The sequence below is a fragment of the Indicator indicator genome, chromosome 1 (genome assembly GCF_027791375.1).
Source record: "Indicator indicator isolate 239-I01 chromosome 1, UM_Iind_1.1, whole genome shotgun sequence".
Classification (NCBI taxonomy): domain Eukaryota; kingdom Metazoa; phylum Chordata; class Aves; order Piciformes; family Indicatoridae; genus Indicator; species Indicator indicator.
In genome coordinates, this window is record NC_072010.1 from 59,110,515 (window position 1) to 59,134,563 (window position 24,049).

General features: G+C 38.2%; 1 protein-coding gene across 2 annotated transcripts in view; it reads right to left on the bottom strand.

The window, feature by feature from the left end:
• The window catches only part of NALCN (sodium leak channel, non-selective), a 217,427-nt gene that overhangs the window by 156,818 nt on the left and 36,560 nt on the right, over positions 1-24,049 (bottom strand). For both annotated transcript variants that reach the window (XM_054400249.1, XM_054400241.1), the window contains exon 6: positions 15,707-15,861. In XM_054400249.1, coding sequence (XP_054256224.1) covers positions 15,707-15,861 — 155 coding nt within the window. The remainder of the gene's footprint in view (positions 1-15,706; positions 15,862-24,049) is intronic.

Consider the following 24,049-nt stretch of genomic DNA (forward strand, 5'->3'; position numbering starts at 1 on the left):
CACAGTATGAGAAAAGGTGTATCTTGACACTTGCCAAGATGACCCACACCTTCCCTGGAGATAGAATAGCATGTCTTCAAATTGTCTTAAATTCTGCTGAGTATTAAGGGGAATCTCCAAAGGAGCTTTCACCATTAAAAGAGCCTGTCCACTGAAAATATCTGTGAAGAATTCAGGAAATTTAGGAACTACTTGCATATTGAAATATTTCACAATGTATTTACCAATACTGTCTTAAGTACAGAAAAATACAGAAGTGGTAACTGTGCATTAGATGTATTAAAGATTTATTCAGATCACCTGTTAAATACTGTAAGATGTAGTTCCCCCTTTGATCACAACCAAAACATATGATTAGGGTAATGAATACATAATGTATTTAATGTTCATAGATAACACTTTACCTCTTTCAACTCATCTCTGTTCTTTCTCAGATAGTAACTGGTAGTGAATGCTCTCAGAGTTTTTTTGAAGAAGCATTTCAGTTGTGCACAGGGGTTCAAAAATATTATACTTTCCTTTTAGCTTGCAACCTAGGCCTTTTCCAATGCATACTTTTCCACTCACTGCATACTAGATACTGTGTAAGAATTTCTTCACATGAGAATGTCATGATATTGACCCTGGAGCAGAATACAGTAACTACTGAAAGTCCCCAAAAACAGTAGGGAAAAGACACTTAGAAAAAGAAAACACTCAATATTTAAATCTTTGAGTAACAGAGTAATAAATTGAGACTGTGCAATATCTAAGGGCCTCTACATATCTGCCACAGGGTATTGCAAGAGTAGCAGCATATAAGAAGTCAGTTACCACAGATGAGGCGATGTGCTGGAGAGTCATACCTAAGCTGCTTCTCTGTGTGTGCTGCCCCCTCTAGAGTGACCATCTGTGATCTAGATTCTCTGGAACAGCATTATTCTCTCCCTCTTAATCCCCAGCAGAAGTGGGAAATCCAAGCTGCAAGCTGGCCCTGTGTTATCAAATCAAAGGTATTAAATCAAAGATGATTTGGTAAGCTGCTCTAATTACAGTAACAGAGGGCATGTTGCATGACTGTCATAGATTGTGTTTGTAGTAGGTGGTTTTGCTCATTTCCATCAACTTTACAAAAATGCTGTGTAGGATAAAATAACCAAATCTCAGGAGGCAAGATAAAAACACTCTGTCCCATGTTTTATGCGAGTCTGAAGGTCAAAGCCTCCAAACTGGTCACATGCACTTGTCTGAAAGTGAAAATCTTCCACTGCGAAAACAATTACCTTTATTACCCAGTAACTGCAGCTTTCATTATGCAGAGCTATATTGTCTTAATCACACTGACTAATAATTAAGCTGATAGGATCTAATTTTCTTGGTATAGAATGACAGGTTTCTAATTGCCTAACTTCATGCTTTGCCTATTGGTTTAGAGTTTTTTGCTCCTTAGTGTGGCTGAAATTAGTCACACCTTTTGTTTCAGGTCACAGTTTTCACTCTATTTTTTCACATCCTCTCTGTCAGACTGTGAGCTGTTGAGTAGCTATCCACACAGATAGTTATCGCCTTTGACGTAAGCCTCTCTTAATTTTCATGCAGAGTGCAAACTGGTGGCCTGGGAGGTTTTTACTTGAAGCAGCTCTTGCCATTTATTTTCTTAGTAAGTCCTCATTAAGAGAATGGTCTTAATGTGCATTTATTTCCCTTTGTCCATGACATTCCTAGCACATGTGACCCCTGATTGCTTTACCTAACCTCTCAAAGTTATCTGACCCTTTAGTTAGCATTCTGCATTAGAGGAAAAAGAAATGTCACTGCAGATAATAGACCTGAGAGTTTTAACTCATGCTTCTCATAGGAATTACAAGTAAACAGTAGCAGCAGTACAAAAGCAAATTTCCTCTTTGCCTTCACAGAGTATGTATCACCTCAAAATCATGCTGGGAAGCCTAGCTAAGAGAGAGCAAGGGCAGCAGAGAGTAAGCATGGAGAGGTCATATCTGGAAACAGTAGTTACATTGACCATCTGTACCAGCGAGCACTGACACACTGCAGACTCTCAGAGTGGATGCAGCGCAAAGGCTTCCTACAGGTGCTCTTTGGGAGCTTGGCTCCTCCAGAGCCAAGCACAACCTCTCCAGCACCACATTGCCCAGGAAGCTATATTCCAGGACTCCTTGCACTCTTATGCTAGAGCAAATAAGCCATCTAGGGACACAAAACAGTAGGAAGCAAGGGGTAAGGATATTTAAGTGGTTCAGTAAGAGAAGCCAACAGCTGTGCTGGTGCCAGTGAGCTCTACTGAATTTTCAAGTTTTTTGGTTACTATGCTTGTGATCTCTTACTAATTACAGGAGAAAACTTACACATCATCAAATACATTGCATGTAGGCCCATTGCTGAATGAGGTGGGTGCCTTGGTGGCAGAGGACACAGAGAAGGCAGAGTTGCTAAATGCCTTCTTTATCTCCGTCTGTACTGCTGGAGGCTGTCCTCAGGAGCCCGTGGCCCCCGAGGCCCCAGAGAAAGGCAGGACAAATGAGAAATTTTCCTTGGTTGATGAGGACTGGGTTAGAGAACAGTTAAGTCATCTGGACATCCATAAATCCATAGGTCCTGATGGGATGCATGCAAGGGTGCTGAGGGAGCTGGCAGAGGTCATTGCCAGACCACTCTCCACCATCTTTGGTAAGTCATGGCAGACAGGAGAGGTGCCTGGGGACTGGAGGAGAGCAAATATCACTCCAGTCTTCAAGAAGGGTAAGAAGGAGGACCCAGGTAACTACAGACTGGTCAGCCTCACCTCCATCCCTGGAAAGGTGATGGAGCAACTTATCCTCAGCACTGTCCTTAGGCATATCAAGGACAAGAGGGTCATTAGGAGCAGTCAGCATGGTTTTACAAAGGGGAAGTCATGTCTGACCAACCCTGATAGCCTTTTATGAGGACATAACCTGGTGGAGAGATGATGGTAGAGCAGTGGATGTGGTTTATCTTGCTTTCAGTAAGGCATCTGACACTGTCTGCCACAGCATCCTTGCAGCTAAGCTGAGGCAGTGTGGTCTGGATGATCAGGTAGTGAGGTGGATTGAGAACTGGTTGAAGGAAAGAAGTCAGAGAGCTGTGGTCAATGGGACAGAGTCTAGTTGGAGGCCTGTAACTAGTGGAGTTCTTCAGGGGTCAGTTATGGGACCAGTACTATTCAATGTGTTCATCAACAATCTGGATAACAGAACAGAGCACTGTCAGCAAGTTTTCTGATGACACCAAACTGGGAGGGGTGGCTGATGCACCAGAAGGTTATGGTGCCATTCAGCGGGACTTGGAGAGGCTGGAGAGCTGGACAGGGAGAAATTTAAGGAAGTTCAACAAGGGCAAGTGTAGAGTCTTGCACTTGGGAAAAAGCAACCCCAGGTACCAGTGTAGATTCGGGACTGAGCTGCTGGAGAGCAGTGAAGGGGAAAAGGACCTGGGGACCCTAGTGGATGAAGGCTGACCATGAGCCAGCAATGTGTTCTTGTGGCCAAGAAGGCCAATGCCATTCTGGGTTGTATTGGAAGGGGTGTGGTCAGTAGGTCAAGAGAGGTTCTCCTCCCTCTCTACTCCTCCCTCTCTACTCTGCCCTGCTGAGGCCACATTTGGAATTTTTTGTCCAGTTCTAGGCCCTCAGTTCAAGAAGGACAGGGAACTGCTTGAAAGAGTCCAGAGCAGAGCTACCAAAATTATTAAGGGAATGGAACATCTTCCTTATGAGGAGAGACTGAGGGAGCTGTGGCTCTTCAGCTTGGAGAAGAGGAGACTAAGGGGTGACCTCATTAATGTTTATAAATATGTAAAGGGTGAGTGCCAAGAGGATGTAGCCAGGCTCTTCTCAGCGATGCCCAATGACAGGACAAGGGGCAATGGGTGGAAATTGAGATATAGGAAGTTCCAAGGAAACAGGAAGAAGAATTATTTCACTGTGAGGGTGACAGAACACTGGAACAGGCTGCCCAGGGGGGTTGTGGAGTCACCCTTTCTGCAGATATTCAAGACCCACCTGGATGCGTTTCTGTGTGATCTGGTACAGGTGATCCTGCTTTGGCAGGGTGGTTGGGCTAGATGATCTCTTAAGGTCCCTTCCAGCCCCTGACATTCTGTGATTCTGTGAAGTTAAGACTATGAGATAAATTAAGAAACAGTCATGAAGTTCTCTGTCAATAAGGGATCAATGAGTCTGAGGTGGTACGAGTTACAGTACAAAACAGCATAGCGAGATGCAACTAAAGCTTGCAATTTACCTGCCTTGATCTTAATTTCCTTATACCTTTCCAGTAAGATTGCCTTTCTGACACACTTTGCTCTTTCCCCTCTTCAGCTTATGAACAGTGACAGTTTGTGGGTGTTTTACCTAATAACAGCAAGTAAGATTTTTTTTCTTTTAAGGTTGCCATCTCTATCAAGCAAGTACTTATCAGAAGATATATTAGAAGGAAAACTTAAAAATACTTCCTTTCAAATTGAAATCTGTCTTTACTCCCAGGTACAGATGGGAATGAAAGAGAAATAGGAAGAAGCACTTAGCACAGATGTCAGACAAGTCATTAAATTCTGCGCAGCTTACTATAATGACACAAGTGATATATCAATCCATACATAGCAGAAAATGATGGCCACCAGGAAATATCCACAATTACAAACAAAACTGAGAACAAAAGAAAAGTAAAACTCTCTGGAAGGCTGTTTTATTCCATTATAGATCCAACTATTTAGCTGCTCAAACTAACTAGGGGAATACCCTGAAATGGCAGGGGTAAGCATGTTCCACTGACTTCTCTCAGCAGCATTAAATTTTTCTTAAGACTGTCAGTACTGGACAACTGTACTAATCTATTCACATTAGTTTTACCTGATTGCCTGGTTTAAAGAAAGACTCACTTACTTTGAGATTAACACAACAATAAATCAAAATTCTGGAGGGATGCTCAAATTACTCTAATCTTCCAAAACTACCACTTCCCACATATCATTTGTAAGTGTAACTGAGCTAATTCTATAGATATTATTTGTGCTATTTTTTTAATGTCTCTAAATCATTGCTTAGAATTAGAAAAAAAGAGAAAACCTCTTAATTAACACAACTACAATGGCCAAATTCAGTTGTCAAAAACCAGAAACATTGTCTTAGTATCCTTACTTGAAAATCTGCGTGTTTAGGCATCTCTGTGTTATTCTTTCAACACAGAAATGCAAAGAGCTCACTGTGGCCATCAGTAACAGCCAATATTTAAATTGCTCTCATGCCCTTGAACCCACATAGCAACCACTTTAAGCAGTTAGCGTGTGCTGTGGAGTGCCAGGACACTGGTGCCTCAGCCCTGGGGAACGGACACAGGAGTTGCTTTCTGGTCCACATATTAAGGGTTCTTTCTCCCAACAGCAAGAATTAAGAGAGCTTGAAGAGACTGAAAATTTTCAAGAAATGTGCACCCTGCTAGAGCCTGATTATTTTGGCATTGAAGTTTTGTTTAATGTATGAAAATATCAGAATCATAGTTAGAAAAACAAAGCAAATGATTAAGACTACTTCTCCTATGCTATGACCGCAGGTCGTTCACTTTTCAGCCATATACAAGACTAAAACAAAACTGTGAAGCTAAAGAATAAACAATATACAGATCAATCTTAAGGCCCAAAGAATCCTCTGGGATAACTGAATCCAGCATTAAATGAATGAGAAGACTTTAAAATTATTTTGTATAGCAAAAAAGTCATGATTTTCACCAAGTGTTTTCTGCACCAAATCTAGTAACTTCTATATGTGCTTCAGTGTGGTTTTAGGAGAGATAGCAAGTGTTTTTACTTTGATCTCCTAGTGATGATTTTTAAAGGTAATGACACTTACTGATACAAAATATTCATGTCTTCCTAATAAATCTGCCTGCATTTAAATTCCAACCACTGAATTTCATTAGTATTTTTTCTTCCAAACAAAAAAGAAACCCCAAAGCAAAACAAAAGATGCCTTCTGCACTTGAACTCTTTCTGATGAGACACTAAATATGGACTTGTAAGCAGGTCCTTAAGAAGCCGTGACCAGTGAAAACAGTATTGTACCTTAAGCCTAAACAGGGATTTATTAATTGAAGCCCCTTCAACTTTTTCATTATACCTAAGGAACAGAATGAACTTGTTTATCTTATTTACACAGCCATGCTTCACTCCTCTCAGTATTCACCATCATTTGTAACTAGAATTATTTTCAAGAGGAACAAAATGAAAAATGCAAACTGTTCTCACGTGCACAGAGCATATGAATTAATTTCTTCACTCTATGCTCACCAAAAACCTGCAGAACTTTCTGATGGTGCCTATGTAAAGGCAGTCTAAGATGTCATGCTGAGGCTTTTTTAGGTGCCTGCAGTAGGCACAATTGACAGGCTTATGGCAGCAGGGAGCATGCCAGAGCAGGGACACCTGTGAAGGGACTTCAGCCCATGACTATGCCTGTTCTGGAGCAAAAGAGATTGATTAAGAAGGAAGGAGTAGCACCAGAAGAGTAAGAAACAAGGAGCAGCAAAGAAAAGGAGTACACTTACCCCACCTTCTTACACCACTACCTGCCTCATATGCTGCAAAAGCAGAGCTGTAGAGACTAGGACACAGGGAGGTGTGTGGACTGAAGTTGAGACAGGTAAAAGAGGAAAGGTATTTTCCCTAAGTGTCTCTTTAACTGTTTGTCTTCCTTGGTTAATTCCTGAATGAGTGATTTTAAGTTTATGTTAAATTCCCTGAGTAGAGACTCTTTCACCCATGACAGTGCCTTGGTTGGGATCAAGGTCCTATTGCTCTCCCTCTGCAAGGCCTAGGAAGGAATTCCAGAGAGAAAAACACAAATCTGTCACCAAATAACGATTTTCCTGGTTTCTTATCAGTGGACTAGTGGTGTATGCTTTAAGTAATTTTGGTGGAAATTTACAAGACACGAGTTTTATTGTTAGACACTCTGAATGGCTTCCCTAGCTACATTCTAATGCCTTCACATATTAACATCGTTATCACTTGTCACATTACTACATGATAACTCCACAGGCCATGGTCATGGATGAAGGACTCCGTAATAGGCACTGTACATGCAAGTGTCTGAATTAAAGAGCTAAGTGGAATAATGTTAGACCTGTTTATCAATGTATTTAATACTATGACGTACTTGCTAGGATCAACAGAGCATTAGGACTCAATATGCATAAAGCATAAATATCATTTGTAGAGTAAAAGATTCTGACCACAAATTTTGATTAAATTAACCAATGCCTCTTTCCTAAGAGCTCAATCCCTCAGCCTCTAACAGGTACAATTATATCCTCCCATTGCTCTGAATTATCTCAGATACCAAATGACTCACAGCCAAAGAAGTCAGGCTGCAATGGTGATTCTGATCTGCATTTCTGGCCATCTATGTGCAAAATGGTGCTGGTTTCACTCAGGTGGAGACAACTGTCTGAAAGGGCAGTGAGGGGAGGAAGGCAGCTGAAAAAAAACCTTTGCAAGCCTTTTCACTGTAAGCTCTCTTATTTTGAGCAAATAACCTGCAAATATAATTTTTATTCTGTTCATCAACTCATAATTCACTATTCCTCATGGACCTTGAAGTCTCAGAGCTGACAAAGTAGGCAATTGTGCAGGATAACTCATCAGTCATATTTCTGTCTCTCACCCATGCCAGCAATCTGGAAAGACCAAGTGACTGCTAACACTGCCACCAAGCGACAAGCAGGTTGTGTCAGGTAGGTGTGGAGAAACAGAGAAATTAAAAGGTATCAGTATCAGTATGTCCTGCCTGGCAAATCTGGCCATCTATGAGGGGCTTAGAGCATTGGTGGATAATTGGATAAACACCTGGACTTGTACAATGTCTGACACTGTCCTGCATGACATTCTTGTTCCTAAACGGAAGAACCATGGATTTGATGAATAGACCACTTCATGGATAAGGAATTGGCTGGATCGTCATACTCAGAAGAGTTGTTGTCAACAGTTCAATGTCTAAGTGGAGACCAGTGACAAGTGGCGTTCCTCAGGAGTCAGTACCAAAACTGGTGCTGTTTAACATCTTTGTCAGTTACACGGACAGTGGGATCGAGTGCAGCCTCAATAGGTTTGTCAATGACAACAAGCTGTGTGGTACAGTCAACACACTGAAGGAAAGGGATGTCATCCAGAGGATCCCTGACAGACTTGAACCTCATGAACTCAACGTGACCAAATGCAAAGTCCTGTGTGTCAAGGCAACCTCAAGCACAAATACAGGCTGGGTGGAAAATGGATTGAGAGCAGCCCTGAGAAGGACTTTAGGTGTGTTGGATGATGATAAACTTAACACAGCCTGACAATGTGTGCTTGCAGTCCAGAAGGGCAGCTGTAATCTGAACTGCATCACAAAGAGTGTGACCAGGAGATAAAGGGAAGTGATTCTCCCCCTCTATTCCACTCTTATGAGACTCCACCTGGAGTACTGTGTTTGGCTTTGGGGCCACAGACATGGACCTGTTGGAGCAGGTCCAGAAGAGGGCCATGACAATGATTAAGGAGCCAGAGCAGATCCCCTATGAGGATAGGCTGAGAGATTTGAGATTGTTCAACCTGGAGAAAAGAAGGCTCCAGGGAGACCTTAGAGCAGCTTGCCAATACCTAAAGTGGACCTACAAGAAAGCTGGAGAGGGACATTTCACAAGGGCATGTAGTTATAGGACAAGGGGCAATGATTTTATACTGAAAGAGGATAGTTTTAGATTGAATGTAAGGAAGAAGCTCTTCACAATAAGTGAGGTGCAGCACTGGAACAGGTAGTCCAGAGAATTTGTGGATGCCCTATCCCTGGAAGTGGTCAAGGCCAGGCGGGATTGGTCTTTGAGAAACTTCTGCCAGTCTAAGATGTTCTTGCCTGTGGCAGAGGTTTGGAACTAGATGACCTTTAAGGTCCCTTCCATCCCAAACCATTATATGATTCTATGATTTCTGCAGACAAATTCATGATATAGGTGTCCACACAGAAAAAATGGACTTGTAGCTCTGAATGCCTGCTGTTCCTAGAAGTATTTCATTGGGATCTGATTTAGGCTGACTTTCCAGCTTTTATTCTGAACTGCTATCAGCATCTTTCCTCCCTTTTCAATTGTTTGACTTTCTTATCTCCATCACACCTCATCTCTTAATACACTATTCAGCCACTGCAAATTCTAATCTTAGAGACAGGCACCCAAACTCTCAGGAACATTAAATCTCTCAAGGAAAATGTACTTAACCCTAATGGCAGTAAGGTGCAAAACCCAGATTCACTGTCTTAACCTTAATTCCTTCCTTCTGAACACTGGACCTCATGTCATCCCAATCTTCTTCCTAAGCCTAATAGAAGCACCTTTCATAGTTCAAAGTGGTTGCAGTCTCAAAGTATTTTTCCCATCATAAAAGAAATCCTAAGAGAAACAGTGCTTGGTAGATAAAATTTTAATTTATGGGTAAACAAAAAGGTTATTTTGATTCCTGTACAAGTGCTTTATTAAAACAAGAACTGTAAGTGAATTGAGGAAGTAGACTTCAGCCCCACTGTAATGTTTCCTTTTGGAAACATTAAACATGGAACAAAGCTGGAAGTGGGGAGATTCAGACTGGATGTGAGGAAGAAGTTCTTCACCATGAGAGTGGTGAGACCCTGGAACGGGTTTGTCCAGGGAGGTGGTTGAAGCCCCCTGGAAGTGTTTAAGACCAGGCTGGATGAGGTTCTGGCCAGCCTGATCTAGTGTGAGGTGTCCCTGCCCATGGCAGGAGGGTTGGAACTAGATGATCCTTGTGGTCCCTTCCAACTCTGACTGATTCTATGATTTTATTCTATGAAATTTCATTTCCTTTAAACCTAGTCATGTCTTTTCTTCCAATTACTAATTTAAAAAAGGCTGCCAACCCTAGGCATGTCAAGAATATTTGAATTCTGTATCTCATATTATAAGGGAAAAGGCCTTATAATAAAATTGGGAGATATCTGATATATAAAGCTCTGTTGCTATTTTACAGCCCAGAAATTTAGACGGTTTTGTTGGTTCATTGTGTGATTGAACAGTTCTCTTGTACTGTGAGGCAAGTAAGGTGTACATGCTTTGAAGCACTTCTTACCCTTGAAATTTGACTGTCTCCAAGATACAACATGTGCATATTTATCTCCTATACTTAGGCATTAAAATGGTAGTGTTTGTTAAATACTCTCTGTGGGTACCAGATGCAATTAGGATTATTTATTAGAGCACTGGCTCTGAAATTGACAGATAGGTTGATGATGCAGCATAGAATAAAATGTTTCAGAATGATCGTGAGTGGTATAAAATTTCTCTCACTTTGTATAATATTTTTTAAACTTTCAGGTTTCTTTCACTTAGGACTTTTCCTTTCGAGAACATTTGAAGCAGTATGTGGCACTTTAAATCATGAAAAAAACATTCTCTAGGATTACGCAAAGAGTAAAATCAGTAATGTAGCTGCAAGTGTACATCTGTAGATGATTACAGATGATTGCACTCATGAGGCATGTGGAATGATTACTAGCCAGATGTTACAAAAATCTGAATGCAAAAGAATTGGTACCATTTAGAAAATACAGGTGAGGAGGAGAATTGCCCAGGATTCAGAAACAGTGGGGGTTCTACCACCTTTATGTCTATGTGGCACTCTTCCCAACAGCACCCCCACAGACAGCTCTACCAGCATCCTTAGCATGGTCCTGACAGCGATTCCTTTCATGTTAGACTTAGACTAAAGGTAGATGCACACACACATAAATGGTAACATGGAAAGCAGAAGTACTTGTCATAGTTCTCCAATTGCTAAGTCTTGCATGCTCTTATTTAATTTAACAATTATATTTATGCTTTTTAGATCTATCAGATGTAAATACTTCGGCAAATACAATCACATGCCTAATGAAATGTACAATCACTGGGGTTTATTCACAAAACGAAGGTCATTTTTCTTAATATTTAGCTCGATTTTTATTGCACATCTCATAACACTATCATGCTATCAGCTACCACCTAAGGAATTAAACACAGATAAGGAACACACAGAGAAGAAGAGAATAAAATCAGGAAAAAGAAACAGGCCAGCTGTGAATGTACCTGCATGCTCTCAGTGGGAGACGAGGTTGAAGGCTGTTCTATTATGAAGGAAACATCAACCTTTTTATAGGAACCTGAATCAAAATCAACTAAGTAGTCTGAGAAAGAGAAGAGCTTGACAGTACCATACAAGTAGAGTCAATAGTAAGGAGCTTTTCCACCCACATCCACATAGCCAGCCAAGCCTTTCATTCATATCCTTTCTCTTACACCCACTCAGCTTCACAGGTAGTATTCAAAAAATCTTTCAGGTATCCTGATGGATAAAAGACTTCATTTAATATGAAGGCTCCCACTGTGTATGAACAACTCCTAGTGTTCTGTGTCAAACTGTTGGAAAGTGTACTTGGGTTTCTATGGAGTTCATGAGCAACTTACTAGAAGAAAGTAGTAACTTCTTGCAGCCTGTCATCAGCTAGAACCTGAAACATCTGAACTCACCTCACTTAGAAGAGTAAATTATTCTTTCTCTACCATTTCTTCCTCTCATTTCATAAGATCACAGAGATAGGGATTTTAGGTACTGAGGATTTAGCTAATTGGTTCTCCACTCATTTCATTCATTCTTCAGTTTCACAAACAGTTCATAGACAGACTTAACCTTCCTAGAGGTATAGCCATACAGAACTGCCCCAGTTTTCATTAACTTCACTTTCATTGGAGACTACATTGGTAAAGTTGACAAAACCAATTGGTGTTAATTTCATTCTACAGCCAGTTCAGAAATACATATATTGATGAACAGACATTAGTTGTAGATACATGCTGATGTGGCCCATGTTTGAAAAATCACCTTCACAAACATCAGGTATAAGAATTATATTATTAATATATATTGAAAGGGTGAAGGCACTGAAGAACTTATATCACAAATCTTACTGCAGTATTGCTGTACAAATGCAGAATGGAAGCCAGTTTTGTAAGAGAGAAGCACTTGATGGTTTACATCTTGATTTTAAAAGGTTTTAAACATTGTCTCACCCTGGCAACATATAGAAATGCAGCTAGGTGAAACTACCCTATGATGGGTGCAAAATTATTTGTTAAATGCACTTACGAGCAGCTAATAATGAAACATTGTCAGAAAGTAAGAGTTTCAAACGAGACTTCAACTGTCTGATCTTGGCCTGGTTCTATTTACCTTTTTAATCTTGGATCACATTGATATAAAATAAATTATGGTCATCAAATTTCAGTTAAAATAAGCAAAGAGGCATTGGAAAAATTAATGAGGAAAGAATTACAATTCCAGAAGCTCTTCAAAATAGAAGAAATAGTTAAAACAAAACGCACCGATAACACAGCAAAGACAAAAGTTAAGGGTTTACATTTAAAAAGAAATAATAAAACAAAAACAAATAAAGGATGGGAAACAGTGATGGCAGCTCTTTCAAAAGGACACAAGGGCTGTAACAAAACAGAAAAACAAATGAATCACCCACACCCACAATGTACTGTTTCTGAAAATTGGAAACACCTTACTGGGACATAGAAACTGTAACAGAGCTTAAAAACACAAAGTAATGGCTCTACTGAGATATTCTGCCAGTATTGATTTCAACAAAGAGGTGAAACAGCTGCAGAAAGTCTAGAAAAGGACAATAAGAATAATTCAAAGTACAAATGTAAGTTCTATAGTAAAACATTGAAGCATTTGGAGCTATATGGTTCAGTAAGGTCATAAGAGGGTAGAAGGGACATAATGATAGTCTTGAAAGATATTGAAAAGCTTTTTAAAAGTTGTTTGTTTGTTTCTGTCAATAGTAAGACAGCAAATCATGATCTTAAATTGCAAAAAAAGAAAGATTCAGGTTATACTTTAGGAAAATCTTCCTAGGAGTACAGACAATGAAGCAGTGCAATAGATTTTCTGGAAAGACTGTGAAGTCTTCATTGTATCAGAAGGGGATGGCTTAGATTAGTCATCTATAAATAAATACACATTCTTGCATAGAAGCACACATAAAATAGATAAACAGAACACCTCAAAACTTAAAATAGAAAAATTGGGAAATAAATGTATCATCAAGTACCAAATTTGCACTATCATCTTCCCAATTTTCATCCCTTTAAAGCCAAAGCCATTTATAAAAGTTGGAGCAGGGCATGGCCAAAATTAAGGGATTTTCCAAATATGAAACTAACTACTTGGCACAGACCCTCACAGTATAAAAAACTCTATTAACTTTTATCGGATTAGGATAGCTTGGTCTTCACCCAGTAATAAAATTGTAAAAACCTCTCCCTTTTTCTTTAAAGAGATGAAAAACAACAGAAATTATTACATTCAAATATGCATAGCTTGTACTCATATATTGCAAATTAAGTGGCACTAATTACACAGTGGCTGCCAAACTGCTGTGCTCTTGTGATTTTTGTAATGATAGATTTCAGGAACCAATAGGACAGGCTGCATAATAATATCTGCAAGTAAAATATCAATAAACGTGTACAATAAAATAGTATAATCACACAGAAAAGATCTGATCCATTACTTACATTTTAACTACTTACAAAGCTGCATCACAAAATGGAGATTTATAAAATATTGATAAACTTGCTGGTTATAACCCTGTTTATAACATTCCTAATCTGAAGAAGCTTATTTAGCATTTTTATCAAGGCTGGTGTGTCTTAACGAGCATTTTAAAGTTTAGTAACCAGCTTTAAATTGATATTCAACTTAACTTTTGGCTGCTATACCAAGAGATGTTATGTCCTGGTTACCTATTTCTAGACAAAAACATATCAACATTAAGTCTACCAAGCCTACTAGCAATGTTTGATCTTTAAAATGCAGTGCTCAGAATGACATTTTGATAGAGTATAGGCTGCCACTCAGAAGATTGGAGTTTGAACCCTGTTTTTAAAACCAGCTTTGCAGGCAACCTTGGACAAGCTTTTTTACCTGTCTTTCCCAATTTCCCCCATCATTAAAAACATACTGGCCTCCTTTATTAAGCACTATGAGTGTCATTCAAATCATCTAACCACTTAAGCTTGTCTAAGTCATTGCAGCTACTTTTCTCTGGCAGGCAGACTAGATAGGCAGCCAGAGTAACTGCCTTCAATACCACAAATAATTTTGCATGTCAAGAGAAGAAGGGTAAATTCAATCAGAGGCATTTTTTTTTCTGGTGATACACATATCCCACACTCCCCTGCCAAAATATCTCAAACTAGAGAACTTATGCATGCATGTTTGTAGCTTCTAGTGTGATCTTGGCTCACAGCAGTACGGCATTAACTTAGGAATCTGAAGGTTGTCTGAGAGATCAGACAAGGTTATTTGATATCCACTGAAGACAAAAATGTATATAAAAGATAGGTACTATCAATAGCACCATTCAGCTAGCAGTATTGCTACAACTGACCCCCAGAAGAAAGCAAATTGAGCTTGGGTGAAATCAGTTTTTAACCTGTTTCTCAGAAGAAAAAAAGAAAGGACACAAATGGCAGGTTTTGTTCAGAATGTATTTGGTATCACAGGACTCTAAGACTGTTGCAACTCTTGGCTCATTGTTTATATTCAGCACCTTGGGAGCCAGCTGAAGTGACTTCAGTTGCAAAAGCTTTTAATATTCAGAAAAACTTTGTGGATTGCTGTCATTCAGTCCTTAAACCTTTTTATTACCTTCAGGTTCAACTTGGGGCCAAGATAAAAGTCTGGAGCTCAAGACAGGGAAACAAGAAAAAAAAAAGAAAAAGTCTTATCAGAGTCAGAGAGACGTATTAGAAAGAATATGGCCTGTAGGCATGCTTTATCATTTGAAGGGACTTCCCTAACTGTGCTGAAATGAAAATTTACAACTGCAGGTTCCTGTTGGATCTTTGCTAAATAAATGTGAGATAAACACAATGTTTTGACAGGGTAACTGCATGTTTTCCATTTGGATATAGATCTTGCCACCTTTCCTGAATTATTGTTCAGTGCTTATTTCCCCATGGGGATGGCATGACACACAGCAGCTAGAAAAGAATGTATTATCCCAGTGATTCTGCAAGTGCTGTTCGCAGAATACAAATTGCACTTCTCTTGCAAAATCTGTGCAACTCCCAATCATTGTTCTGGGTGACGTTCTGACTTAGTTTGAATTGAGACTCCCACAGAAACACATGAACTAATTTTCTCTCCCCCTTACTCTTTAGTACCAAGATTAGTATCAAAGTAATTCCCAGTGTTTGTTGTTGGGTTTTTTGTTTGTTTGTTTGTTTTTTTGCATGGGAATTGCTACTAAAATTAGACAAGTAGGATGGATTATATACTCTAAAATGAATCATAAATAAACCAAATAAATTAGTCATCACACTTGCATACTGGTGATAATCAATGGTTGGCTCTTTTCAGATAATGACATTGGTTTAAAGTTATTCAAATTCTGGAATCCCAGGCAATGCAAAGATAGGTTATAACTTTGTAATTCCAAAGCAAATAGCACAGCTTCTTTCTGTCATGTGCACTATTTGAGCAGAATACTGATTGCATTTGATATCCTTTAAGCACAGACATAAGCTATTTCTTAGATTTGTTTCATAAGCACTTTTAAACAGATACTGAAATGGATTTTACCAGTAGGACAGACCTATCTCATTAAAGCCACTGTAGCCCAGCTCTTGCCTGCTTAGTCCCAGATCTTCAAGGTCCATGCATTTAAATCCAGGTGGGCACTGGTAACCTTCTTCTAGCTCTCTGGAACAGTGGGTGTCTGGGATAGCTAAATTATTCCAGGTTACATTTCTGTGAAAAATACAAAATTCAGGTGTTATATAAACTCAGCCCATAGCAAAACTAAATACTTGAAAGCAAGAGAACTAAAGGGAAAAGTACATCAGCTATTATATTTTTCTATCTTATGTTCTTAGGTATATGTTATTTCCTTTAACCACGCACTTACTGCAAAGGGCAAGCTAACAGTCTCATAAGACTTCTGTAATGATAGTACAAATATTAACAGCAGAAGCTTCATACTAATTCCCAGAGACACCACCAAAAATGGAGACTCTCCATGACACAGAGTAGTTAATATTCAGATGTTCCAACTACTCTTCAATGCAATTTGGACACTACTGCTTCAGGGTCCTTTTCAAATCCTGAGAGCGTTTCTAACTTCAGTCAATACTGTAACTTTGACTTACACAGACATTACTTGAGTTGGCTTTGACACTCTTCAAAAGGATCGTTGTGGATGACTTGTCAGCCACCTGAGAATTTATTGTTTCTTGTACCTTGCTCTGGCTATGTTTCTACCACAGATAGATAGTAACAGGCAAGAAATCAAATCATTACTTGTTTCTGCAATTCGTACTTAGGTATTGCTATGACTGAAACATATCTGATTCACTTTTAAGTTAGTCCAATCATATTTGGTAGAACAGGTGAAATAATTTAAACTCTTTTCAACTGGTTCAAACTGATTTATATTGGTAAATGCAGCACTAAAAAACAGAAAGGAAGACAAGGGGCACTACTACAACACTGTGTGGTTCATTTCTGACTCCTGTCATAGGCTACGCATTACTTGTCTTCCCAGCTCCTATTGCACCTGGGGCTGAGCTACTGAAGAAGCTGTCATGCTGCACTGCAACAGGAATTCAGGTAGGTCCAGTGCCAAGAGACACAGAAGCTAAAAGGAGGAGGACAAGTTTGTCACTCCATGTCCTGTTAAATCTGTGCCTGTGGCATGTACATATAAAGACAGGTATCCAAGTATTCCCAAACTTTGATAATGAGAAGCTCAGGCAGTTGATTCCCCCTAAGCATTTACAGTACCCAGTTAATACTTGCAATACACAGTCCTTTGTCCAGACCAAACACTGCTATCCCCATTTCACAAGAAGTTTAGTTAAGAGGTAACCTTAGCAAACTACTTTCCTCCATCCTGAGTAGGTTCCTGTTAGGGTCTACAATGCAACACAGCACAGCATCACAGCACAGCATCACAGCACAGAAGTGAGGATTCATGCTCAAGTGAGGATGCTATGAGCCAGCTGGGTAAATCAAAGAGAAGAAAGGTTGCAGTATGACGTAGCTCCAACTGAGCTGAACAGGCACACAGATAAGCAAAATCCAGTTTTCTCCTCGCTTGCAATCTCTCATCCATCAAATGAAAATCATAATTTTTGGTCCAGTCCTAGGGCAATTTCAAATCAAACTTGAAAAGCTAATCATGATGAGTTCTAGTTTGAGTTTAAAAAAAACCAAACAAACAAACACCAAAAAAACCCCAACCAACAGTCAATAGCATTTTTCCCTTCATGTTCAAGTTGATTCTGACTTTCTGGTCACAGCACAGACTTTTTCTTAAAAAAAAACAACTAAAATGAATTGCTGAGAGCTACAAAGAAATTCTTGTAGTATTCGAACCGTTATCCTGAGGCTTCAGACCATTGCCTTAAAATTCATCATTTTAATGAATCTTGCTTGTCCATGGGAAAGGTGAAATTTTCAGTGTGCCCTTTAGTATAATTAGTATCTTATTGTTCTTCTGAAAGTCCTCTTCTTTTAATCTAACTCACAGATGCATTTTGACAACTAAATTGGGTGAACAGAAGCTTTAATTACTTTATTTTTCTTGTCTTTATGCATTGCATGAGACAGTAATAGATTAGTCTAAATCTGTCAATGTGAAACTAAAGCTCCCTACAAAATTTTTCCTAAGAAATTATAAACACAGAGAAATAATTGCAGTTGCACCTATCCTGTAGCTATTATGGACAGTTCCAGCTGAAGATTTAGAGAACGCTCTGAAATTTAGCTATGTTTTTAACTGGAAAGACAGATACGCAAGCATATGTGTACTCATTTCACTTTTTTGTAAACAGGCTCAGCACACATCACTCAAGGATTTAAAACTTCATCTAGGCACTACAACTCCTTTATACTAGAATATGTTGATCTATACCCAGTTGTATACTTAATGTTGGATTTGTGGCCTGCTATCTGAAAGCCATTATAATATATAGAATTATCATAAGAAAATATTTTATTCATATTTTCAAAAATGGAAATTACCTCATTGGCTCGAGCAGATTCACAACCCTGGCTACTGATAGATAACGGATTTTACATTATGGTTTGCATTAGAAAATCCTTTAAATCCAGTAGGCTAGAAATGTGAGTGTATATTACTAAAGTATTCCTGACTCAATCACTACAATGGAAAGCACTCATTTTAAGTGCTTCACTTATACCTAGGTCATTTCCATACCACATCAACCCTCATTCTAAAGAAGAAAAGCTGCTTTCATGCACTGAGTATGATTTAGGGTATAAAGGAAGAATCTTTGCTTACAGTACATGTATAAATATAGGCCTTTTAATGAGCAATGTCACTAGGTAATTTGTGTTCTGCCTCAAGACAACAGATAAGCATACATCAGTCTACACAGACTAGGTATTTTCAATATAGGGTTATTTAAATTGATTTATTCCTTCATAGGCCATAATCAACATCAACTAAGTACTGAGATGCTGATTCAGAACATAAATAGTTTTAAGCAGATCAAAATTATGATATGTGGTTAAGTATCTTGCTGCATAAAGTGCATCAACCCAACAGGTGAACTTCACAGGAATGCAAAGGATAAAAGAGGTAACTGATTCCATGTTGCTTGATAAGAATCTTTCAATAATAAGATTTCTGCAAAAGACATAGGAGTGCTACTCTGACATGTTTTTCACTGCCCAAAGAATGTACATACATACATACGAACACCACTAAAACCCAAATTGATGTGTCTTCGCAGTACATGTGCCACTGGATCATGGCATTTGTAGCAAAACTTGTCTTTCAACCATTACATTCTCATAAAAGCACAATCTCTTTGAGCACCATCTCTTTATTAGGGCTGTCCTTCAAAGAGAGGTTTTCACTACTTAAGAGACAAATTACCCAAGGTAGCTCCCTAACTTCCTGCTTTCTGTTAGCCTGACTTTCTCTGATGAAAATAGAAATGGAGAAAGAATAATTTTTTATTCTGATATTCTATTATTTCTAAGATAAGACATTCAAAATTACCAATCTATTCATGTAGTTTCCAGATCCACAAAATTCCAGAAAAAAATTAAGAAGGATATTTATTGATAAGGTATTAAAAATACATTCCAAGTGCTCAATTAGGTAAGGAAGTCAATAACTAAAAATGAATTAGCTGGAGCTGAAGGATTCTCTGTATTAGTTAAAGAAACTCTATGTTCTCTACACCAAAACCAGGCACTGCAAAGCAGCTGACTAAAGAAGTACATTGGTAAAAATACTATAGCAGGCACAAAAAATAGCTGATGGACCTCAAAGCAAGTAAGTTGCCACTGTATAGCTTCTAAATAGGGAGGGACTCATTAAGTGGGATCTCAGAGGAATTAGCACTGGGTTCTGTGCTATCCATTTTCATTAGTGACCTGGAAGACTGTTCAAATCCTCCTTCATCAAAATCACACAAAGCATATGCTGAATGGTGACAAAAACTTTTGAGAATACAGAAAGATAATGTAGTTCTGAAGAGCTTAAAGGTTACTCTCAATAACTGTGATTTAATGTCATAGAACCTAAATGCAAAATGGACACTGCTATATAGAAAGTATAGAAAGTACTAATACAGAAATAGGCTTGGATCAAATGATTAATGATTTAATTTCTCCTTAATATATCAAGAATTCATAGTTGTCTGCTATATGAATTTAGTTGTCTAACTCTGAGCATGCAATATTTTAAAACAATTTCCAGTCCTATATATTTTTTTAAAGATGATTCTTTTTAAAGATGAACACAAGGCAAAAGCATCAATCTAATGAGAATACAAGAAAACATCTAAAACAAACTCAGAAGAGAGCACAGAGCTCCATGCTGCAGAGAAGTTCCTGAAGCTCAAATTAAATTGTTTCTGGGCCAGTAATACTCAATATAAAAAAACATCTTCTGATGAAGTAATGTTGCAGTTCTACACTGACTTTTGAAAAGTTATGAGTATTATTAATACTGTGTTTTTACATTATATAGGGGAATGATATCTAATTAATTGTGTTTATTCTGAAAACCAGAATGATCTACATCTGTGAAACACCTTTACTGCTCCTTTCTAGACAATTATTATTATCCATCAATATTTTTTTAAGCTTTACATTCTGTATTACATCAGTATTTTATGAAATGGAATGTAATTTACAAGCTCAATTCATTTTCAGAAAACAAGGTCAGCTGTGTCACAAGTATCCTGTTTTTAACAATGTTTCTGGAGCTTTCTTTGAATCACCAAAATATAAATGCAACATATGTATAGACTAATGATAACAAAACCTCTCAGGTCACAGATCTGATATAGCAAATATTAATTTCTAGGATAGCAAACAGTAACTTCTTTCTTGCTAATTTCTTACTAATACATTTAATCATACGAGAGGTTTTCACATCCATCATGGTTCAGGCCAGCTGGCACTTGAGCCCCTCACAGCCGCTTACAAAAACTCCCCCCTCACCACCACCTCCTGGTTAGAATGGGAAGGAGAACTGAGTGAAAAAGGCAAAGCGCTGTGAGCTGAGGTAAGCAGAACTCACCAGAGCAGCACAAAGAGGTAACAGCAATCAGGAAGAACACCACCGATGAAACAGGATATACACCAGGCGACACAAAACACAGCACTGACCAGGATGGCCCAGCCCATTCATCTGATCATGCCCCACTGCCACCAAGTCACAGTCACCTACTCAAAGCACCCACACTTGCCCCAACCAGCCCTTCCCTTTTATAGTGGCACAAAGTCAGTATGATAGCAAATATTCATTGGCTGGTTCAGCTGTCTGTCTTGCCTGTGGCCCCTCCCAGCTTCGTATGAAGGGGGAAAAAAACAGCACCAAAAAAACAAGGAAACAAACAAAAAAATCTAACCCTATCATAGCCGAACCCAGGACAACATCAAATGCAGTTTAATCTCTACTTAGTCACAAACGGTTTGCATTCTAGATATAAAGATCCCTCCTGCAATGAGTCCATGCAAATACCCAAGTCTTGTAATTCAATTTGAATTTCCTTGCATAGATTGCTAGTACTATTTGGGATGCCTGATGGCAACCCTCTTAACCTTTAGATATTGATCCAAGAGATCACAGGTCTCTGTAGGTTCTGTGCTACAACTAAGAGCCGTGTATCATACTAGAGTGTCTTGGATACATTAGTTACTGCAAGTAGCACTAAAAGTTTACACATGAGCAACTGCACCATGCCCTTCAAGGTAAAAAACTGATGGTTCTTACGGTCAATAAGCCAAGTCACCTATACCACCATCCAGTTCTAAAGTACAGAAGCTTGCATTCCAATCAAGAGACCTTCCTTAATGAAGAAGATTTACAGTAATAAAAGATACTGCAGGGATATCCATAATTATGGCTGCAATTTTATGCCAATAAAAATCAGGAAATCTGAGATTAAGGTTCCTGAGACAACATTATACCAGTAACATTGTGCAGAAGGAAAGTTTTAAATAACTTTTCTGTATTTTCATATTCTAGTTCATCCTCTTAAAAGCTCAAATAGCTCATGCCATCTACTATATAACTTCCAATATCACTAGGTAGTTAAAAATATGTCGTTCATGCTGCAGGTTATGCTTGTGTTCAGAGACTATGGGAATTTAAAAGATATGAGGCCTAGATGGAAAATTACTTGCTTTTTATCTGACTCTGTAAAGAACAAAATGGAGAAGTGTTAAAGGTTATTTGTTGCTTGGTGACCATGAAAGCATCCTAAGCACCTAGGCAAATCTCCTTTCATTTGTCCTTTTAAATGTGTCTTTCACTCAGAAATCCATATCTTAATTCTTACTGCCCTAGCCCAATCAAGTCTTTTTTCACCAGTGGCGACGTCTGAACATACAACTTCTATTAACAGATGATTCCTCAACTACTTCCTTACACTTCTGCTCTTTTTACATTAAGAACTAACAACAACTGCTACTGTACAACTGTAAGAATAACAAAATTGTGTTACAATAACTATAAGAATTTTGTTTCTATCATGAACTTTTCTATTTTTCATTTAGGTAATTATTATCACATTATGACCTCATCTTAACAAGGAAGATACTAACATATAAATCAGTGATATTTATATTTTTGAAATTTGCAGTAGTAGTTTATCATTATTATTATTTGCCATATTTTTTTCAAAGTGTACTCACTGTCAGCTAACTCTCCTGTCAGTGAAGTCAGACACATATATAACTGTAACATTCAGTGAATGCAACTGAGTTCTATTGATAATCTTCCAATCTGTGCAGGAAGAGATGGCAACTCAGGACAATGCTGCTGCAGGTTCTAGGTAATCAAATAACAGTATCATTCAAACTCACCAGTGACATTTAAGAAATTTAAGAGAGCACTTCTCCACCTTAAGATAGATAGATAGATAGATAGATAGATAGATAGATAGATAGATAGATATGCAAACTCTTTAGCAATAATTCTCAAATATACAGCATAAAAACATAGCCTCCAATGCAAGATTTGCAGTTACAGCAGTAGACACGTCTGGGCACAATCCTTCCTCAGATATTTTGTAATCTTAGTATTCCCAAGGGCCATTTTTAAATGTTATGTTTTACTTTTAGACAAACTTAGGTCTAAAGTCATCACGTACCATACTTACAGAATCAGTTTCCAGTTTTTAATCTGAGAACAAAATCTGTTGCATCTTTTAAACTGTAACTGTGAAAATTTCTTTCATATTTAATTTTTCTCATAATTATATCTGCAATTGTAACTATACAGCTTTCAAGCCTTTCTGGTAACAGATTATCTCTGATATCTATTTATTACTTTTGTCACATTAAAAGATAAGATAGGGCATGCTTAAGGGACTCATGACTTTAAGAACATTGCAACACAAAGATTAAGTTTTGGCAACTTCCCGTATTTTACATTTTAACTTAAACACAGATTTCACTACTCAAGAATCATTGGCTGAGAAGAATATAGACAGTGCCTACTAGGGCCCTACAGGCCCAAATAACTGAGGACATCTCTCATCTCTTCTATTAATTTTTAATAAATCTTGAAATAGCAAGGAAATTCCAGAAGAATGCTAATGTGCCATTAATTTTTAAAGAACAAGCAGCACCACTGGTTAGCTTGACATCAACCAAGATAAAAGAAAGATGAACTGATACAAAGTTTAATTGATAAAGAGTAAAGGACATGAATGGAATTAATGGCAGGCATCATGGATTTAGAGGAAATAATTTTCATCATACTAACATGATTTTGATAAGATTTCACATTGTCCAATAAAATTGCTTACTTTAGACTTCGTAAAGCAGTTCATTCAGTAACACATGACTAATTTGAAAGTTGGCACTATATAATATCAATAAAGTACATGCTAAATAGGCTGAAATCTGATTAACTAACATGGCAGAGAAATACTTGCCAATGAAATGATCATCATGATCTACTGTAATCTTAGAGTGAGAAACGTATAAATTCAAGAATATGGATAGAAGCATAAAGAGTAATGAGAACAGGGCTGTTCAATAAGTTATGAGGATCATTTGTTACCTGGATCCAGTAAAATGAAATGTGCTTCTATACAGCCAGATGCAAAGCTATAGAGGTAGGATTACTGAAAGCAAACATTATACTCTTTCACCTATGGAATAAAAAGGGATAACAGAGGATGGGAATACTGTATGATAGAATATAGGTGCTACATGAGAGCTTGTCCCAGTAACATCATGGCAAGAAAGAACCAGTGCTTTTCCAGCCTGTACAAGCAGAACAGTGAATTAATGTCCCTCTCTGTACGGCACTCACACAAATTATGATTATTACGAATGGGGCGTTTGTTCATATTTTTTTAATACTTGGAAAATTGAGGAAGTCATACAAAAACACCAGCTGAGAACATGGGAGAACACACTTTGCAGTAAGAGGCTTAAA